Here is an 18,688-nt window from a genome sequence, read left to right as displayed (position 1 = left end):
TTGGACACTTGGCTGAATTCATTTCATTTCCCATCATCATAACAATGTTTTGATCTAAAGGCTTCTGCTTAAATGTGTGTTATTAGGTGTTAGGGTTCCTTCTCAAGGAGATGATATGGATTCTGACGGAAAGCATCATCACTGTGTAGAGCTGGAATCTAGACAAAGAAGAAGCTCAGACAGTTTATTTTATGCCACTGCACAATTATCCCACACTTCCATTAGTGTTAATTCATAATTTGGATGTTTATGATAAAACCACTCTAAAATGTGGAAAATCATGATACAAATGTCATAACCATGAATAAAAGGTTGACGGGCGCTGTATATCCTCCATAAATCTTGTAATGGAATCACTAATACTATAAAAGACTGAAAACAAACAAGTCACATATTTCTGATTAATGCCAAATGCTTAAATATCATCATTGGGTTTTTCAATGGTGTGTGCTCATTATTGTACGATTTAGTTCTACAGGAGAACAAACCAATGACCGAAAAAACTGATGATGAACTTGGAGACCTCGAACCCAAGACTATAAACTCAATCAGGAGTCTTCTCCAAGGGATCTGTGACCCACAGTAGGTCCGTCTTCTATCTCTAAACATGTTCAATTAAAATTTCTTGGTTAGAGATGAAGCCCAATCCAAAGACAAAAAAAGAAGGATATGACAAATTTGTTCTGTGCGACAGCGCAACATGCTCTTTATTTCTTGAACAGAGCAGTTCTTTCAGAAGTATTTTTCCCACATCTTTTCTCCTGGTTCCTGCCAAACTCTCTTTCCATTCAGAGTTTCGTTTAAACTCTTTGGACTGTAATGCGAATGGTGAAGCCAAACCGTAGTCAAGCCTTGCCTCACATTACTGTCCGGGGTCTAGAGGTGATTCTTCACCGAGATCAGGGCAAATATTCTGTATAAGCATAGAGTTCCCATAGTAGAGTTGGGATACGGACACTTAAAAACCAGTTCCCAAACCTTAAAATGAATAACTAGAAAACGACCAAGTTTCAACAGTTTTCCCTGAGCGAGTCGGAGGGAACCCACACCTACCAGGCTCCAGAATCTGACAGTAATTATAGCCTGGATTCCAGAGCATTAGAATGACAAACTCCATCTACATAAATGCATTTCTCCAGTTTTGTTCTGGGGTCCATCACTGAAATATGAAGAGAAATGGTAAACGCTTCTTTTGGTAGCTTGTGAACACTCAAATGCTAACATCGTTCATAACCCATTGCACATTGGACGAGGATTCAATTCGAACTCCAAGCGTGGAACATGAATATATGGCATTGGTCACAAATGCATATTGTGTAGAACTTTCCTTTATTGTTGCATACTAAATAAAAAGTTTAGTGAACTGATGTGAGTATGCACATCGTAAGATGTTTGAGAAACTCTTGAGACTCTTGTGTGAAAACCAAACTTGAACCAAAGTTGAACTAAACTAGTGTATTCATACAGAGGCCCTGAAGTGTGACATCATTTCCTGTTGTCCATATTCATTACGGTGTCAGATTTTGCATGGCTAAAATGTAGTGGAAAATCACGTCTAAAATACACAAGACACTACGTCAAAACACTGACTGATGAAAAGGACAGTATAAAAGCAAGAGCAGTACACAGAAAAGTGTCAGAAACGTCTTAGTCACATCATGAACATCGGAAAGATTGAAACACCCTTAAAAAGACAGCGTCTACGGCTGGCCTAGCATCATCATCATCAAACATTAGCAGCAGTTTACCATGCATTACATCATTGAAGTGCAAATCACAGACGATGTGTGGACGCAACGCTCTACATCACATCAGATTCAAGCAGGGTAGAGCTGGGGGAATCCCAGTGAAAGAGCACGTCTGTCTGGAGGACCGGGAGAGGTTTACATTAAGAGCTTACGTCTCAAATTCATTCCAAGAGACCCAGCGGTCCTTCGATTCTCTGAAAGTTGCACTCGTTTGCACATTATTTCATCACTTTGCTTCTCAGCCATCTGGAGTGAATCCAGAATCTGCCTGCGCTCAGCCATTAGACCCTAATCAAGCAGACCCTCGTCACACGTGAAAATATACACGCACAAATCTTTGTGACTTCAATCATTGAGCAATAGTGTCGTTTTATGTTGAGAAATATTTACTAGCAAGTATGCACTTGGATTTTTCAATAAAGTTCCTGTTTTATGCTGATAAGACGACTATTACAGACAAACATAAGGTCTAGTGGTTTGTCAGCTTTACGAGTTAAGCTTCACGGCAGTCTGGGCCCCCAGCGACAGGAAACTAGGTCCCTCTCACCCAAAACCACAGAAATATTACATGCACAAAACAAACTTCTCTCCGTCTGATTCACATTCCCTCCCTCTGCCCTGGTCACTCTGACCAAAGCCATGACGTCTGCTCATGAGTACGTGTAATGTTTGCTAAAAGCAGAGAAGGGGCAATTTGGAGACTCTTGGGACGCGGTGATGTCTCTGTGTGTGTTACATTTTCTTTGTCCATGCAAAAAAAAAGAAAGAAACCAAAATAACCAAAATGTTTTTTCGGCCCACACAAAGGGGGATTTGTTTAACATAAACTAAATTAAATCACCTCTTTGACTGCTCATCAAGAAGAGCTGAAACCTCCAACATCTGTTCTCTACTGGAAACAAAGAGGCCCAAAAACCTCCAAATGCTTTAGAACCATTTTATCTCCGCTGCGTCTCTAACATCACAAGTATCCTTTGAAAATACACTTTTTTTTAGGTCTATAGATACTCAAATAGTTCGGTTATCTAGATAAACCTGCCATTGTATACAGTGCTGGGGGTAAGAGTTATATAATCAGATTACTTTTTCAAGTTACTAGAAAAGTAACACATTACTTTTAAACTTAGAGTTACTTTATCAAATAAGTAACGCAAGTTCGTAATTTTCCTTTTGTAGTGTGAAAGGGTACCACCTTAGTGACAGCTTTGTATCTTTTTCCCTGAGAGTGTGTGAAGTGTATCTAATAGAAATCTATGTCACACACACTCCCAAGTGCTCAGGCTTATGGATCGTATGTGAATGTGTGCTGCAGTTCTGTTTTCCCAGCTTTTTAGAGGTTTCTAATCCTGGAGAAGCCCAGTGACATCACCCCGGTCCAGAGTCTGCCCATATGCCCCGCACACGCACTTCCTCTCTCGCCCTCCAGTTTCTGACTGCGACGCACCCTAACCGTGCTGAAGGGGTTAAATCTACTCACAGAGACCTGGGCTTCGAGCCTGGATCTCCCCCGCTCTCTTTCCCTCTGTCGTATTCCTGTGACTGGGCCACCGCATCATGTGACCAGGAAGTGTGGCTCCTGTCCATTTCCCCTGCTGGCTGAAGGGGGAACATTGTTACAGAGTGGGCGGCGCTGGGTCGCTCTTACACGCTGGGTTAAAAATAACCAGCATATTTAAGGCCGAGGAGGAATCCCTTCAAGCTCAGAGGCGGCGCAGACAGCCTCGCGACAGGAGCTCGCGCCTGCTCCTTCCTACTTCTTTTCCCTTTTATTTGGCAGATCGGACGGGTTGATGCAACGGTCTAAACTCAGTGTAAACACACTGCAAACCCACCCTTCCTTCATGATGAGAACAGGCAGAAATTCTGGACATACAATTATAAAAAATGTATTTTATCAAGAAAAAGCCCCTTGTTTACTTTCTCAAAAAAAAAAAAACTAAATAAAACCGCTCTACACACACAGATTCCATTGTGCCCAAGCACTTACGGAAACTTGTCTAATAGCCCTGACGCCTACTTCTGTTTCTCCTTAAACACTGTTTATCTTGGCGGCTTTCTTTTAATCTACCATTAAATTGCACCATTCCCAGCCCTCAAAGTATTCACCCGTTTGAGTCTTTGACTGTACAGTTCAATGGCTTCTATGGAATTACACCTGACCTACGGCTACAAAGATATATATATTCCCAAACCTCAAACTGAATGAAGCGTTAACAATCCCATCAGAAGCAGAGAAACTGCCTAGTTAGCACTGAACAAAACCTACCACAAGCATGAGTGTGTAGAATCAACATTAAAGAATAGGACAGATGACACCACAAAGAACAAATACAGAGCTGATGCATGATGAACGAAGAGAACAGACGTAATGTTCCTAAAGAGTTTCTAAAACCGACCTCATCTGGAGCAGAGCTGATCCAGAACGAACAATGATTTGGGAAAACTTATTTTGTCTGGTAGCAACTGTTCATTCATTGATGATAATTCAACCTACTCTCTACCAATGGCACTATCGTGGAAATTAATCTTTACACTCCGGCATATGGAAATTTTCTGAGAGCGTCAAAAGAGGGGAGATCACCGGTTTATTTAAATATATATTTGCATTCTGATTCCTGGACATAGAGAGTCTGTCAAGATTTTCCCACAGGTACAGAGCAGTGAGACAATCATTTTTATTTAATCAGAAGTCATGAAAGAAAGAGAACACACTACGCCAAGGAATACACCTCTTGGAGCCCTACCAATCAGTTTTGGCCCTGAAATGCAAACATATAGTGATGATGTTCCAAACCAATCCTGCTGCTATTTACAGGTCCCGGAAAGTGCACCATTTGCGTTAAAAGCTTTAAAAGTCCTAATACAACCATCAATGCCATCCGCTAATTTCTATTTCCTTCTTTGCAGAGTGCTTCAGGCGCTATTTCATCACCTTCGTATGTCGAAAAATCAACATATTTTCACATACCGAATCCGAGAGCGAAATCATACCATACCTTTGCAAGGAAGGTTAAATAAACAAACAAACAGATGACATCAACACTGCATCTGATGGCACTAGATAAAACACACACCCGTTAAACATCTCACCCGTGCAATCTGAATGCATTACAAGATCAAGTGCACTAAAACAGTAGGAAATCAACAGATTCTTCAATCCGACCTACATTAATTATGAAATGTAATATAGGAACAAGTATCGTGGGAAGAGTTTGAGCGTGAGAATGTGTGTGTGCGTGCATGTGTGTGTTAAAGGGGCTACATTCAGTGTATTCTGTGGCTAAACGAAGACCTGCTGTTGACAGAGCCAAACGAACAAGATCCTGATGAAACAGGATGGTCTCGGAGCTCGTGTTTGCTCACCATACAAAGATGATTGTAGACACTGCAGAGCCAAATCCTCAGATACAGAAACAAGTTTAGAAGTGTAGAAGCTGCCTCTCGAAACACAGCACTAACCTAATGGCTCATCACAGCACAAACAAATGTTTTTACACTCAAAAGAAATGTTCCTGGGTGTTTCTTGATTCAGAATGAAGGGCCATGAAATACTATCCTACTTTGACTGCTAATATAGCTTAACAGTAAAATCAAAAAACAAACACTTTGGGAATACACACACACAGGAGAGTTAGTAGAGCGACAGAAACACAACTGAAAGATCTGAATGGCATTGGGTCAGCTGTTTTACAAAAGAAAGGCCCGTTTCTGCAACGGAATAAAAAATGTAAATAGGTAATTGTGACAATTCTGGGTTTTTTTCCTTGCAATTCTGAGAAGAAGAGAAAAGTCAGAATTGTCATGTTAGAATTTGCAATGAACTTTTTAACTTTTATTCCGTGGCAGAAACAAATGCAAGATGTTAGCTATGAATTTTGAGAAAAGAATCAGAAAGTCATAATTGAGTCTATATCTAACAATTTTGTGTTTATATCTCACATTTATTACTTTTTTTCTCAGAACTGCAAGAAACAATGTATGAATTCTGAGATACATATTGACAATTACCTTATTTTACACACACACACACACACACATCTTCCATAGTTAGAATTTTCTTTGCGATCTGATACAGATTCTTCTCAGAATATATTTTTGCGCATATATACATTTCTATAAATCAAAAATTGCAAACTGAGAATGCAAAGTTCGTAAATTAACTCAAATCGTGTGAGAAGTGAGAATGCTGACATCTGAAAAGACTGCAGTGACATGACGGATCAACAGGAGATTCTTCTCATGATCAGGTGATGAACATTGACTGAATGAATGAATGAATGAATGAAAGGCAAGGCTTTTCATCACAAATAAATCCTACACATTTCTGGCTGCCGTTGTCCTGTGCGTAACAGTATAAAAAATGATTAGCGTTAATTACAGACACGCCTCGGGACTGTGGGAGCAGTTTGCGGTGTGTGAACACAGTGTTCAAACTCCTCACGCACACACACACACACACACACACACACACACGCCAGGAACAGGTGTCACGCAATAACTCTAGTGCACCTTGTGTTTGAAAAAAGGAGAAAATCATATAATCGTGACTTTTCAACAATGATTTTCTAACTGGCGTCTGTTGATCCCGGTTGCTAACACGCACATGTTTGTGTGGATACAAAATATCGGCCCGCTGCCAGATTTCTTCCTTTTTTTTTTTTCACCCTCCCTCCTTGATGACGTCACGCAGTGTTTTTTTCAGCGGTTGCCGCGCAACGAGAGGCGTGTCCGGGGTTTAAGAACTAGGCGAGGAAAGCCCTGCGCGCATCTGACGAATCACTCGAGTCCAGACACCGGAGAGCTCGCGCGTCCCGAATGGCAGCAGCGGCGGCGGTGAGAGGGAGATAGGGAATCCCGGAGTGAAGCTGGTTTTAATGGCCGGTTCTGTCAGCATGGCACGGGGACGCGTCTAATGCGCTCTTTGGACCGGAGAAAAGCAAGGATTTCGTTTTTTTTTTTTTTTTTGACTGGACTCATGAGGTGCGTTCTGCACTTGGAGATCTCCATCACTTTTTCTTTTGGCCTTGATCTGTCATGTTTAGGAGCGACAGTTTCCCGAGACACGCGTGACTAGGATTATTTTATGTTCTACGCTTTTTCGGTTTCAGGCAGCCCCCGAGCGAGTTTGACAGCATGGCACTGAGCGGCACGCTTCTGCCCTCTATTTCCACCTTCGCGAGCGACGCAGATGTGAAGCACAAGGCCATGACGGGACCTGGAACAGCCAGTTTAGTGAGTATCAAACAGCTGATGGTCACCGATCCGTTTCCTAGCGAGACTCCGCCGCTCGTGAGATTGTGTCATCGTTATTAGGGGCGTGAACCGCGAGCCGTTCACTATCAAATATCTAACCAGCACTGATCTTAAAATGCATGAAGGAGTGTGAATTCTCTTTCAGACATCATAGTTGGAAACAAAAACAATGCGGCATGAAAGTGTCATTTAATAATTCACAACATCAGAGGCCAAGCTCTATCTAGAGAAAATTTTTATAAAATATAGATGATTGTTTTAAGAAATCGGTATGATAGATAAAGATCTTTTGACGAATATGTCTTTGAGAGACTTACCTTGTCTTGTTCCCTCTTTCTGCATGTCTCTGTTTGTTGGGAATAAGAGATGGAAGGAGGAGATGTCTGTGAAACGCCCCTGCATGTCTTCAGGTGGGACCTGCTCTGACCAGGACGTCCCCTCTCTAATGACCAGGAGGGATCAAGAAGAGCTAGACCTGTTGGACTATGATTTTATTCTGTCGAACAGCATGCTGCAACAGCAACAGCAGCAACAGCAGCAGGCCTCAATGGCCAGAACTCTTCCACCGTCCCCTACGTCCTACACCTATCCGATGCCCTCTCCTCAGGGACAGGACTCCAGCATGTTGTACAACATCCCGGACATCAGCGACGTATCTCCCTCGGGAGGTTTTGTCGCTGAACTGATGAGGCCGGAGCTGGATCCTGCGTATCTTCAGCCCACGAGCCTCCACGGTAAATTTGTGGTGAAGACCACCATGGACATGACCGATTACAGCCAAGGGCTCAGCGTCAGTAAGGACGGGTCAGTGGCGGACTCTTCCTCCCTGCAGCATCCTAGGATCAAGCAGGAATATCCTAGCACCTGCACCATCAGCCGACCGATGGATCTCCATCTGGGGGTGAACTCACGGCCGGGAGTCGGTCAGAGACCGCTGATGGACCCTCGCGGATTCAGCACGGCCCGAGGGTCCATGGGTCCCAGCCGCTCGTCCACGTCCTCTCTCTCCCCGGATGAACATCCTCAAGCTCAGGTTCTAGGGCCTCCTCCGATCCCTCTGGCCCCGGGATATCACCCCTCGTCGGGTTATTCAGGCTTTCCACAGCCTCCCGCTCAATCAATGCAGTATCAAGGTCAGTCACAACTCAAACTCTTCATTCACCTCACCTAACCTTTAAAAATGATTGTAGCGTATGTAGCTAACTGTAAAACACTGATTTCCACACTAACACTCTGGGAATCCTTTCTCTTCCCCAGAGCTGATCTCTCCAGCCGAGTGTTTGCCGGAAGAGTCCAAGCCCAAGCGTGGCCGGCGCTCCTGGCCGAGGAAGCGGATAGCGACGCACACGTGTGACTACGCCGGCTGTGGCAAAACATACACCAAGAGCTCGCATCTCAAAGCCCACCACAGGACTCACACAGGTCAGTGTTTCAAAACATGCCTACTTCTGTAATGTGCTTTAATCTAACACGCCCTGACGCAGCGCTGCAACTGCCGAGCGCATTGTCTGCGAGGGACTGGAGACGTGTACAGTACAGTTGGCAGGTGGTTTGATCTGCTATTCAAACAGCAGGTTGATACTGATCCCTGTTGGAAATAAAACCACAAGCCTGTCCGACTTCCCCTTCTATTCAATCAACGCAGGGATGAGCAACATTTGAATAGTCGTCTCTAACGGCTGTCTCTAATGTTACCAAAGTGTGCTTGATTGTTCTCGTTAGGACCTCAGGGTGAAACGCTAATCTGTGTGTGTGTGTGTGTGTGTGTGTTCAGGAGAGAAGCCGTATCACTGTGACTGGGAGGGATGTGGCTGGAAGTTTGCCCGTTCGGACGAGCTCACCAGACACTACCGGAAGCACACGGGCCATCGGCCGTTTCAGTGCCAGAAGTGCGACCGAGCCTTCTCCCGGTCCGACCACCTCGCGCTGCACATGAAACGACATCTATAACGAGACTGGAAGACCCCGAAACAGTGAAGACCCCAGTGGACTAGTGAAGCACGTGTTGCCTTTGAACAAGAGTCCGTGAACTAGAGCTGTGTCCTCCGCAGCATCAGGATCAGGACTTTTCCTGTTCTGTAGTTTATTTTATTCCCCTTTTTTGTCGTTGTCTTCCAAACATGCTGGCGATTCCCTGTCCGTTTCCTGCACACTGGGACAATACTGGAACGTGCGTCTACTTACCGACAAAACTTGGAGATGCCAAGATGCCAAACACAAGACTGGAAATATATGAATATCAGGGATAATAAATGGACACATTACAATGTATTAAAGAAGCCTTTAATTGACCTACATTCCATCAATCGATCACTGATCATTTTATTGCTCTCTCTAAAGCCATTAATTTCAGGTACAGAATAATTTATAAGTGTGTTATACGACGGTGCTGAGTATAGCCAGGTGTATTCAGTAAGGTACCAAAGATAAAGTGATTTTAATCGAAGTCTTGGGGTGAACGCATGACCTCTCTTTGGTGATGGCAATCTAAACTGCACTGTGGTTGTGAGGTGCAATAATTTTGATAATAAGACACTTGTATTTTTATATAAGAAACAAAACATTAACTCTGAACAATTTTCCTTTGTTTATAGTCAGATCCGTGTAATATAATCTTAAGTTTTGTACATACTTGTAAATACTTTTTTCATTAAGGTTTTTGTATTTTATGTATGAATGCAATCCAGTAATAAACAGAGAAATATCAAATGAATGTGAATCGACTGATTTATTTTTGTATTCGGTGAACAATTCATGAATAATGTGTGATTTCATCAATTGTTCTATTATGGTGTGTGAACATTTGCATGGATTAAGCTGCATTCAGACATGAGCAGGTTTTTCTGCCAGTTTTACGCTCCTAATTGTCATCTGTTTAGCAGCAGGTATGATTAAAGACTGGACACTCGCTTATTCATTCCTCTATAAATTAGTTTCAGTCTGATTTGTACTTTGCTACATGCATTCAGCGACCTGCCTTAATATTTGTCATTGTGCATCATAAATATACTCAATTAAAAAGTGGGATTCATTGGTATAATCATGGTATGAGACTTAAATGTTCCAACAATTTAATGAAATAATTTGACTTAGCATGTCTAGATCACATTTTTGCATAAATGTCCCACCATTTTTAAAACTAAACTGATTTTATTCAAAAATCTCAATGAAATTATAGAATGAACTCATTTTAACTACTTAACATCCATACTGTAAATTTACAGCTGCCTCACACCATATCATCACAAATCAGAAAACATTCTTCCAGAAGTTACTCTTCTTTACCTAAATGAACAGACTGAACCCCTCTGTCTCTCTCTTCACCTGTAACATTATCAGCTGAGGAACAAAGAGAACTGAAGTGTGTCCAAGCGCAGTGGATATCATTCAAAATGATCTTTAGTGGCATGCTTTCAGATTATTAGACAAGACAAATGTTCTTGTTCACAGTCCCTAACTTGCTGATGTGGTTTTTATGTGTTAATTAAAGCCACTTTATTGTTCTTTTCTCATTAACATGTTGGAGAAGAGTAAAGTATAGCCTTATGATTTGATTAATCATAGCCAGCTCTAGTTTATGATAATGATCACGTGTGGACAGGTGTCAAAATACTTGGTAACAAAATAGGTTTACAAATTTTATACACTTTCGTGTGCCAAGCTGTGCATATGTTTGTTGACCTCTGAATGTTATATAAAATGAGCGCGTTATACAGTGAATACATTGATCTCAACTGTTTTTATAGTCTATGGTCTCAACATGCGGTCACCAGCGCCCTCTGGAGGACACAACGGGTAAGCCTCACAACACACACCGATGTCAAATCACGACACACACATTTTGTCCAACAAAAGCTACTCCGATGTTTCACCAAATGCAATAACCGAAATGTAAAACCTACCATTCTATGAAAAAAGGAGAATCTTACTAAAGCCCACCTCGAGAAGAAGCCGAAGACAAAAATCATGGTTTTGAATATTTTATAATATAAATATAATATATTCATTTTACATCTATATAACTTAAGTTACATAGTGTGTTTTCAGTTTCAAGTGAGAAAAAATGTACTGGAGAAATGAATGGAAGGACTAGAGATCTAAACAAACGGATATTTCTGAATAACTAACTAGCTCGCTAGCTTTTTTCTAGTTAATCAGTAGCTCTCGGCGTATTTTTTTCCCCCAAACATTTCGATAATACATAGTATTTTGACTTACCTTTATGTAAAGCAAATCTTAACGCTGTTTTCGTTTCACTTTATTCACTGTACTTTTGTAAAAAGTAAAAAGTGAAAGCTCCGTTCCTGTCAGACAAAAGCGCGCGATTATTTTGTTCATGCGCTTTTTGAATTAGACGTTAGCGACGAAATTAACATACGATTAAATTAACCCCCTGATGTATTTTTATTATTATTTAGAAATGGAAAGGAACGAAAATCGAATATTAAGGTAGTCGCTACCCAAATAAAATAAAATAAATTATGCGTTGTTCGCGGTAAAAAACCAGTGTCTTTGGAAATAAATGGTATATACGCAAAAATATAGCTCATTTCTTGAAAAACAACTCACAGCAACTAAAGGGTGACGCTTTAAAATATAAAAAAAGCCGCCTAAAATATACCCAAATCAAATTCTCTCAAAACACTAAATAAAAAAATATATATACATACCTAACAAAAATATATTACACATATATTTACTGGAGGAAAAAATTCATGTATTCTCTCTTTTGACCACGAACAACACAAGTGACTCCCGAATGAACAATACCAAAGGATTAAATATATCTTTTTTACCTGATAGTAAAACAAAAGAACAGGTAACCTGTAATTACGTTGAAAACGTTTATTTCCCTGTAAAAACGACAGTATAGTGATATTAATGTCAAGCTATGGAAATCACATACATGCTGTAATGATTCTGTGTGTGTATGAAGGGCTGCATGTGTCAGTAAGAGCCCATCCTTTACAGATACACTCATTATGAGAGAAACTGAGCTAACATCACTCTATTTGCTTCTTTAAAACCTTTACTGTTGTTTAAAACAGCAGTATTTGGGATCTCTATTAATGGTCATCATGAATGAAAGATGTGAAAAGAAACAGAAGAGAAACACTGCCCTGAACAGGGACACGGATCATGTGATTAAACCAAACATCCCAATCAATCCAGATTCCCTAATTTCACGAGCCCTTTGGACCTGCTAACATGTCCTAACGATGGAGGAAACAATGCTTTTATTGGTCATAAAAAAAGAACAACTGAAAAACAAACAGGTCTCACACAGACGAGTGTTAGAAGAAGCAGAGGCTTTTACTGATTTCTGCCCCGGAGACGAACAATGATGTGCTCATCTCCAGACGGACGTGCTCATGTCATCCAGTGTGTAGAATTTAGACTATGAAAATGACAGCCTGTGTGTGTGTGTGAGAGATAGTGTGTGTATGTGTGTGTATTTGTATAGATTTTCTTCAAAATTATCATTCAAAAAAAAAAAAAACATAAGAGGGGGAAATGATGGGGGGCCACTCCTCTAATCATCATCAAAGTTCTGTTGTAAAAGGAAGTTTGCAGCCAAATTTTCATTCTTCTCACAAGCAAAGTAGGCCTGTATAACGAGTCCTTCTGGGAATCCAAGGGCTTTTAGCTGAGGAGGAAACACAGAGAGGTTAGATGAGACACAGAAACACTCCTGCTGTCCGTTTGGGGAATAGACTCGCACACCTTTGATCGTTCGCCAGACAGATCCTCCATCTGTAGCTCTCTCTAATTAAAGAGGCCTCAGTGTAATTAGCCGAACTTGATATTCAGACTTTTCGGCTTTAAAAAGTGTATCTTAAGCCTCAGAGTAAGAACAAAGAAAAACTCCAGACGAGGATGCGCCGATACAGACTTACAGGACTCATAACAGCGTGTTGTGGACAATAATCCAAACTCCTGTGAACATATGCACGTGTATATTGGAGTCCGACAGACGAGTTTTCATGCATATCTTGTGAACCCATTACAGTTTCCCAGTGAGTACTTAGTTTGATCAAATTTATACAGTCATACAAACTACTAAATATCTTAAAAATATACAACATCATAAGTTCTCATGACCATTTTAAGAGGTCTTAAACGCAATAGAGCATGCAATGTTAGTATTTAATTAAAAGTAAACATTCTACAGACTCATGGTTCAGAGAAGCTTGTAATAAGTGCCTGACAAATGCTTGCTTTCGATCTACCACTGATGACAGTGTTTACGGTTTATATGTGTATCTAGATGGTTGCGTGCACACAATGTTTTTCAGTTGCATGTGTGTGTTAGTCCACGTAAGTCTAATATTTGAGTTGGCACTTCTAAGCAGTGTGTCTAAACGTTTAAGTGTTTTACCCTCTCAATAGCTTCTTTCTCCTGGGGTGTGACCTGGATGTAGTTCATGGCCCCGCCTCCTGCCTCGGCCACGCCCCCACCGCTGCCTCCTTGCCCCGCCTCCTGCACCGGCTCATTAAGCATCTGGATGAACTGCTCCTGATGACTGCTGATTTGCTGAGAAACAGGAAATGTAGTGTAGTACAGTAGCACGCTATTGCAAGCATATATCAGCAGTTACTCATGCAGGTCCGTTCTGGTACTAAATGCATAAGATAGAAGCAGCGTAATCATGCATACCTGCAGGAGCTGAGGGTTCTCTCTGCCGATCTGCTGTAGGAGAGCTGGAAGGAGAGATGGGTTCTGCTGGATGATCTGTCTCATCTGCAGGAACTGGGGCTGGTTCCTCAGGAACTCCAGAGGATTGGCTGCACACACACAGGAGAGAGTCAGAGAAACCTGCTCGTAGATGCACACAGTAAAGCACGTGTTACGTGTCTCTCACCTCCCGAAGCTGTGCTGGGCTGCGACGGGGCGGTGCTGGACGGTGAAGAGAGGCCTGTGGACACAACAGGAGCGCCTCCTGCAGGAACCACGGGGTCAGCACCTCCTACACTGCCCTCGCTCTCCGCAGGAATACCCTACAACACACACACACACCCTTATACACATCTGCAGCAAAATAAGATGTAAATATAATAAAGCTAGTAGGAGTGGTCACTTTCTGTTGTTGTTATGCAAAGACACTACATGCAAACCCCTTGTTCTCTAATGCACTGCTCAGTTTTGGGTCTATTGTGCTTGCATAACGTGTCTTCTTTAAGACTAGTGGAAAGGAAGCATGCAATTACATTTATATTACGCTTTCTCTACTTGAGTCTGTAGATTTCAATCTCAATACATATCTTTAGTTTTTAAGGTTTGTTTATATTTCAGTTACACGGATTTATGCAAAATAAAACAAGGTGGAAACTTCTGACTTATGGAGTGAAGAACAATATAATTACTTTTGAACCTGGTTTTATCATCTAATGTTTAGATTTGTGGGGATGCATGCAAATAAGTGCATGTTTAGTTAGACAATGCCTCATTTGCATGCTTAAACAGCATGTTTTCAGAAAACTTGTAATACAAAACAATTGTTTGTGATTAATCAAATGGTGACTCCTAAAAGTTAACCCTGTACCCTACTAACCTGCAGGGTGTTTTTGGGTTAAATCACTGTAATCCGCTGATTTGTGGTGTTATATTCAGACTATGGGTCTCACCGTGAGCAGGTACTCGACGGCGCGGTCAGGATTGTTGAAACTGGCTCTCAGTGCGGCCACCACTCGGTCTCGCTCGTATCCCATCAGCATGATCTCCGTCACCAGGTTCTCGTAGGACTGACCCGTCACTGCACACGCAAAACACACACAGACATTATTCAGAGTTAACCACCTGACATGAACGAGAATGTGTGACTATGCCCATGCGTGTGGATTTACCCAGCGCGGATGTCGCCTCTTCAAATATGTTTGCATTTGGTGAAGAACCAGAACTGCAGAACAGGAGGAAAACAAACAAAACAAATAAGTTTAATATGAAATGCTGTTCAAATATGCATGGTATATAGCCCTGGTCACTCGTGTTTACCTGACGGGTGTAGAGGAGGGCGCAGCACCGCCGGAGGGTTTCTCCTCGCTGGGTTTGTCCTCTTTGGCCGCGCTCTCGGACGGGGTTTCTGTGGCCGGGTCAGCAGACGAGGCGGAGCTCGCTGTAGTGCTGGAGCCGGAGCTTGTCGCCGTGGCAGCAGATGATGAGGAAGCTGATGCTGGAGCAGATTTAGGCTGCAGGAGAAACATCGCATTACTCACAACTTTTACATCAACTACATGTACATCATATCTTTCAGTGTTCAGCACCTACACCAGGAGGCTGAGGTCAGCCAATCATAACAGAGCTCATTTAAATAAAGACAAAGGGCCCTAAAACTATACTTGAACTTTAAATAAACTAATATTAAAATGCACAGGCTTCATGATTTCACTTGATAAAATTTAATAACCATTAAAAAAAACTGGGAGGAAAATTAATTTCATAGGGCCCTAAATCAGCAACAGCCCATGATGTTTGGTTTAAATAAATAAAAAAAGCCTAAATCTCAAATCTCTTGTCTGTTTTCATAATAATTCTTTATAATGGCAGAATGCGTTCAGATGTGAAGCAGTAATGATAAACCTGATAATGCCTCACCTTTGCTACCATCACCACCACAAAGTTCTTCTCATCGATCTTGTACTCCTTGAGAGCCGTGTCATCGCTCAGGATTTTACCTGCAGGGGACAAAACAATTAAATCAAACAAGCCGTTATTCATCAGTCTGAATCTGACAGGCATCAGTCATTCATCAAAACTGACATGATGCTCTGGATAAACCAACATTATCACTGCATTTCACACAACAGCACAGAATAACCCGAGAAGACTGGACACACACACTCCTTATCAAACACTGAGGACGTACCTGCATATATCAACTTCTGTCCCGCCACAGGGAAGTTATCTTTTCCCTTTTCATTCTCTATTTTTTCCTTTAAGGCTTTTACCTGTGAAAGACAGTTAAAGAAACAGTTCACCCAAAAACCACAACAGCTTTATCTTCTACTCTCCTAGGAGTTACAAAACAACATCACTCATTTATTAAAAGTCTATAGAGACTCTGATCACCAGCATTCTTCAAAATACCTTCTTTTGTATTCAACAGAAACGATGGAACAACTTCTAATGAGTAGATTATGAAAACACACACGACACAAGCTGTATAAGGCCATAGCATGACTCGCTAAAACACACAAATTAACCTTTAACTCTCTATCTGACACGACTAAATAGTCACAACGAGGGTTAAAGGATGATTACATTGATTTTGGAGTGATTACGTCACTTTTCTGCCTTATTTAGAGAACTTTTATGCTGTTCTGGGGAAAGTAAAAACTCATTTTATGAGCAGCTAACGTGCTAATGCTAAACCGTTCACAGAACACCGTTAACAACGTCAGGCCCAAACCGTAACGAGTCTAAAAAGTTCGTTTTAAGCTACAGAGTAATCACAATGTGTTTGTGAGGAGTTTTCGTGGGTTTTATTGACGTTGCTGACAGGAATCTGTTAGCTGTTAGCCGCTAGCGGCGCGCGCTCGATCCTCTCACCGTCTCCTCTGCGTCGATGTCGATTTTAAACGTCTGCTGCTGGAGGGTTTTCAGCGTGATCTGCATTTTTTCGCGTTCTTCCGTGTCGCCGGTGTGAAAACTGACCGAGGGCTGGATCGCTGGCTGTGCTTTTTTCGCCGTGGCTCATCACAACCTGTCCGCCGCCATTACGCGCATAAACACTCGACGTGCCGTGCCCCCCTTACGCCACACTGCGCATGTGTCGCGATCCGACGCGTTTGCGTCACTGCAAGCGTGAGCGAGAGTGCTGATGGGAAATAGTGTTTTTGTTGCGTTTCCTTGAAAACGAAATCTGCAGACGCTTTTATGCTAACATATTCACACACACACAAATGAAAATTATAAAAGGTCTAAGGAAAATGATATGATGAAATAATTTGAAATAAATTAAATGTTACCGAATCCCAGAAATTACACAAAAGTTACACTCTGAAAGGTAATTTTTTTCCATTAATGGTTCTATAAAGAACTTTTAACATCCATGGAATCTTTCCTTTGGCAAAAAGTTTTTTTGTAGTGGAAAAAGGTTCTACTTAAAATGTTCTTGTAATAATAATAATAATAAAATAATAATAAAAATAAAATGTATTTTTAGAAACTGATAATTGAAATGTTCTTTTGGGAACCAAAAACGGTGGCCTCACTGCGATGAAACATAATTTGGAAGCTTTATTTTTAAAAGTAGTTGGTATCATTGGCATGAACTGGTTAGTTGGAACAAACATTAACCTGACATCCCAACTCCTCTGTGTTTTGGCTTCAAGCGCTGGTCTAATATTAACCTTAAACAAACCAGGAATGATCTGTGGGTTTGTCACGGATTGGCTTTAGCTTGTTCTCTTGCTCTGAGTGGAAACACAACAGATGCTCAAACACTGGGAGCCGCGTCATCAGAACCCAACCTGAGACACCAGCTGCCAGCAGAACACACAAACCATCACGCCTTATAAAGCTTCAGTACGCTTATCTCAGATATACATACAAATGATGCTAAACTTACAATTCACAGTGTCACCAATGCTCATAAAAATACTAATACATTCTGGACAAAATACATGTTATGTGTAAACAGTGAAGCTCAAGGAAATAAGGTTTTTAAATAAAAAATGTATTTAGTTTTAACCTACATAAATATATACAGTGGCGGCTCTAGACAAATTTTATTAGGGGGGCCAAGGAGGGGCCAGTGTTTAACCAGAGGGGCACATTAAAAATGGCAACATATTTTATTTAAATGTAATGCAAATAAATAGAAAAAGTAATTCTTGTAAAAATCTAAACAGTAATTTTACACAATCTAAACATGTTAATAAAAAAAAAAATTACTATTAGTACTCTTATAAAATTCAATCAGGCAATCATACATTTCACAGTTTAATATTTATATATGAATGCCAAGAATTCAGAAGTGTATATATTTATAATGCTTACACTACACTACACAGAAATAATATACAATTAAATTATGCTTATTTTAAATGTACTGTGCAGGCTAAAAATATAATACGCTTTTAATAATCTTTCAGTGCGCAAAACCATGAAATTTCACATTTATAAACAAAAGTTTACTGGCTATAAACCTCTTTTTTCTTTATTCAAATTGGACTTAGACAAGTATGTGGAAACTATAACACATCCCGACTTAAGAGCGGGTTCGGGAATCATTTGAGCCAGATCACGACTTCAGAGCGTGTTTACGAATCATTTGAATAATTTGAGTCATATCGTGACTTCAGAGCGGGTTCGCGATTCATTTGAGTCGGATCGCGACTTCAGAGCGGGTTCGCGAATCATTTGAGTCGGATCGCGACTTCAGAGCGGGTTCGCGAATCAATTGAGTCGGATCGCGACTTCAGAGCGGGTTCGCGATTCATTTGAGTCGGATCGCGACTTCAGAGCGGGTTCGCGAATCATTTGAGTCGGATCGCGACTTCAGAGCGGGTTCGCGAATCATTTTTGTCGGATCGCGACTTCAGAGCGGGTTCGCGAATCATTTGAGTCGGATCGCGACTTCAGAGCGGGTTCGCGAATCATTTGAGTCGGATCGCGACTTAAGAGCGGGTTCGCGAATCATTTGAGTCGGATCGCGACTTCAGAGCGGGTTCGCGAATCATTTGAG

At 41.3% G+C, this 18,688-nt stretch overlaps 2 protein-coding genes across 3 annotated transcripts; one reads left to right on the top strand and one right to left on the bottom strand.

The window, feature by feature from the left end:
* The first annotated feature begins 6,502 nt into the window (after window positions 1–6,502).
* Window positions 6,503–9,714, top strand: klf4 (Kruppel like factor 4). Of its 2 annotated transcripts, none has more exons than XM_026252826.1 (5): window positions 6,503–6,728; window positions 6,857–6,980; window positions 7,341–8,134; window positions 8,259–8,423; window positions 8,776–9,714. In XM_026252826.1, the coding sequence occupies exons 3-5, from the start codon at window positions 7,342–7,344 to the stop codon at window positions 8,949–8,951; spliced, it is 1,134 nt and encodes a 377-aa protein (XP_026108611.1). In that variant the 5' UTR covers window positions 6,503–6,728; window positions 6,857–6,980; window position 7,341; the 3' UTR covers window positions 8,952–9,714. The 2 variants fall into 2 exon arrangements, with proteins under 2 accessions (XP_026108611.1, XP_026108610.1); XM_026252825.1 differs by having other exon boundaries at window positions 6,504–6,728; window positions 7,366–8,134.
* A 2,117-nt stretch (window positions 9,715–11,831) lies between these two features.
* Window positions 11,832–16,767, bottom strand: rad23b (RAD23 homolog B, nucleotide excision repair protein). The gene is made up of 10 exons (XM_026252834.1): window positions 16,549–16,767; window positions 15,866–15,947; window positions 15,595–15,674; window positions 14,995–15,188; window positions 14,847–14,899; window positions 14,628–14,755; window positions 13,865–14,000; window positions 13,660–13,787; window positions 13,381–13,536; window positions 11,832–12,648 (listed from the first exon to the last, which is right to left on the bottom strand). Exons 1-10 carry the CDS (start codon window positions 16,612–16,614, stop codon window positions 12,535–12,537), a joined length of 1,137 nt encoding a protein of 378 aa, XP_026108619.1. The 5' UTR covers window positions 16,615–16,767; the 3' UTR covers window positions 11,832–12,534.
* Between the last annotated feature and the right edge of the window lie 1,921 nt (window positions 16,768–18,688).

Source organism: Carassius auratus, unplaced genomic scaffold, assembly GCF_003368295.1.
Source record: "Carassius auratus strain Wakin unplaced genomic scaffold, ASM336829v1 scaf_tig00031959, whole genome shotgun sequence".
Classification (NCBI taxonomy): domain Eukaryota; kingdom Metazoa; phylum Chordata; class Actinopteri; order Cypriniformes; family Cyprinidae; genus Carassius; species Carassius auratus.
The sequence above is the reverse complement of the archived record's forward strand: the minus strand, read 5'-3'. Positions and strand labels throughout refer to the sequence as shown.

Bases quoted from the DNA above. Each gene is read 5' to 3' on its own strand.
- klf4 (XM_026252825.1), top strand. From the start codon at position 6,661: ATGCGCTCTTTGGACCGGAGAAAAGCAAGGATTTCGTTTTTTTTTTTT. The intron at 6,729-6,856 runs GTGCGTTCTGCA...TTTCGGTTTCAG, and splicing joins TTTTTGACTGGACTCATGAG to GCAGCCCCCGAGCGAGTTTG. The intron at 8,135-8,258 runs GTCAGTCACAAC...TCTCTTCCCCAG, and splicing joins TCAATCAATGCAGTATCAAG to AGCTGATCTCTCCAGCCGAG.
- rad23b (XM_026252834.1), bottom strand. From the start codon at position 16,614: ATGCAGATCACGCTGAAAACCCTCCAGCAGCAGACGTTTAAAATCGAC. The intron at 15,675-15,865 runs GTACGTCCTCAG...TGTCCCCTGCAG, and splicing joins ACAGAAGTTGATATATGCAG to GTAAAATCCTGAGCGATGAC. The intron at 13,537-13,659 runs GTATGCATGATT...CCTGTTTCTCAG, and splicing joins AGAACCCTCAGCTCCTGCAG to CAAATCAGCAGTCATCAGGA.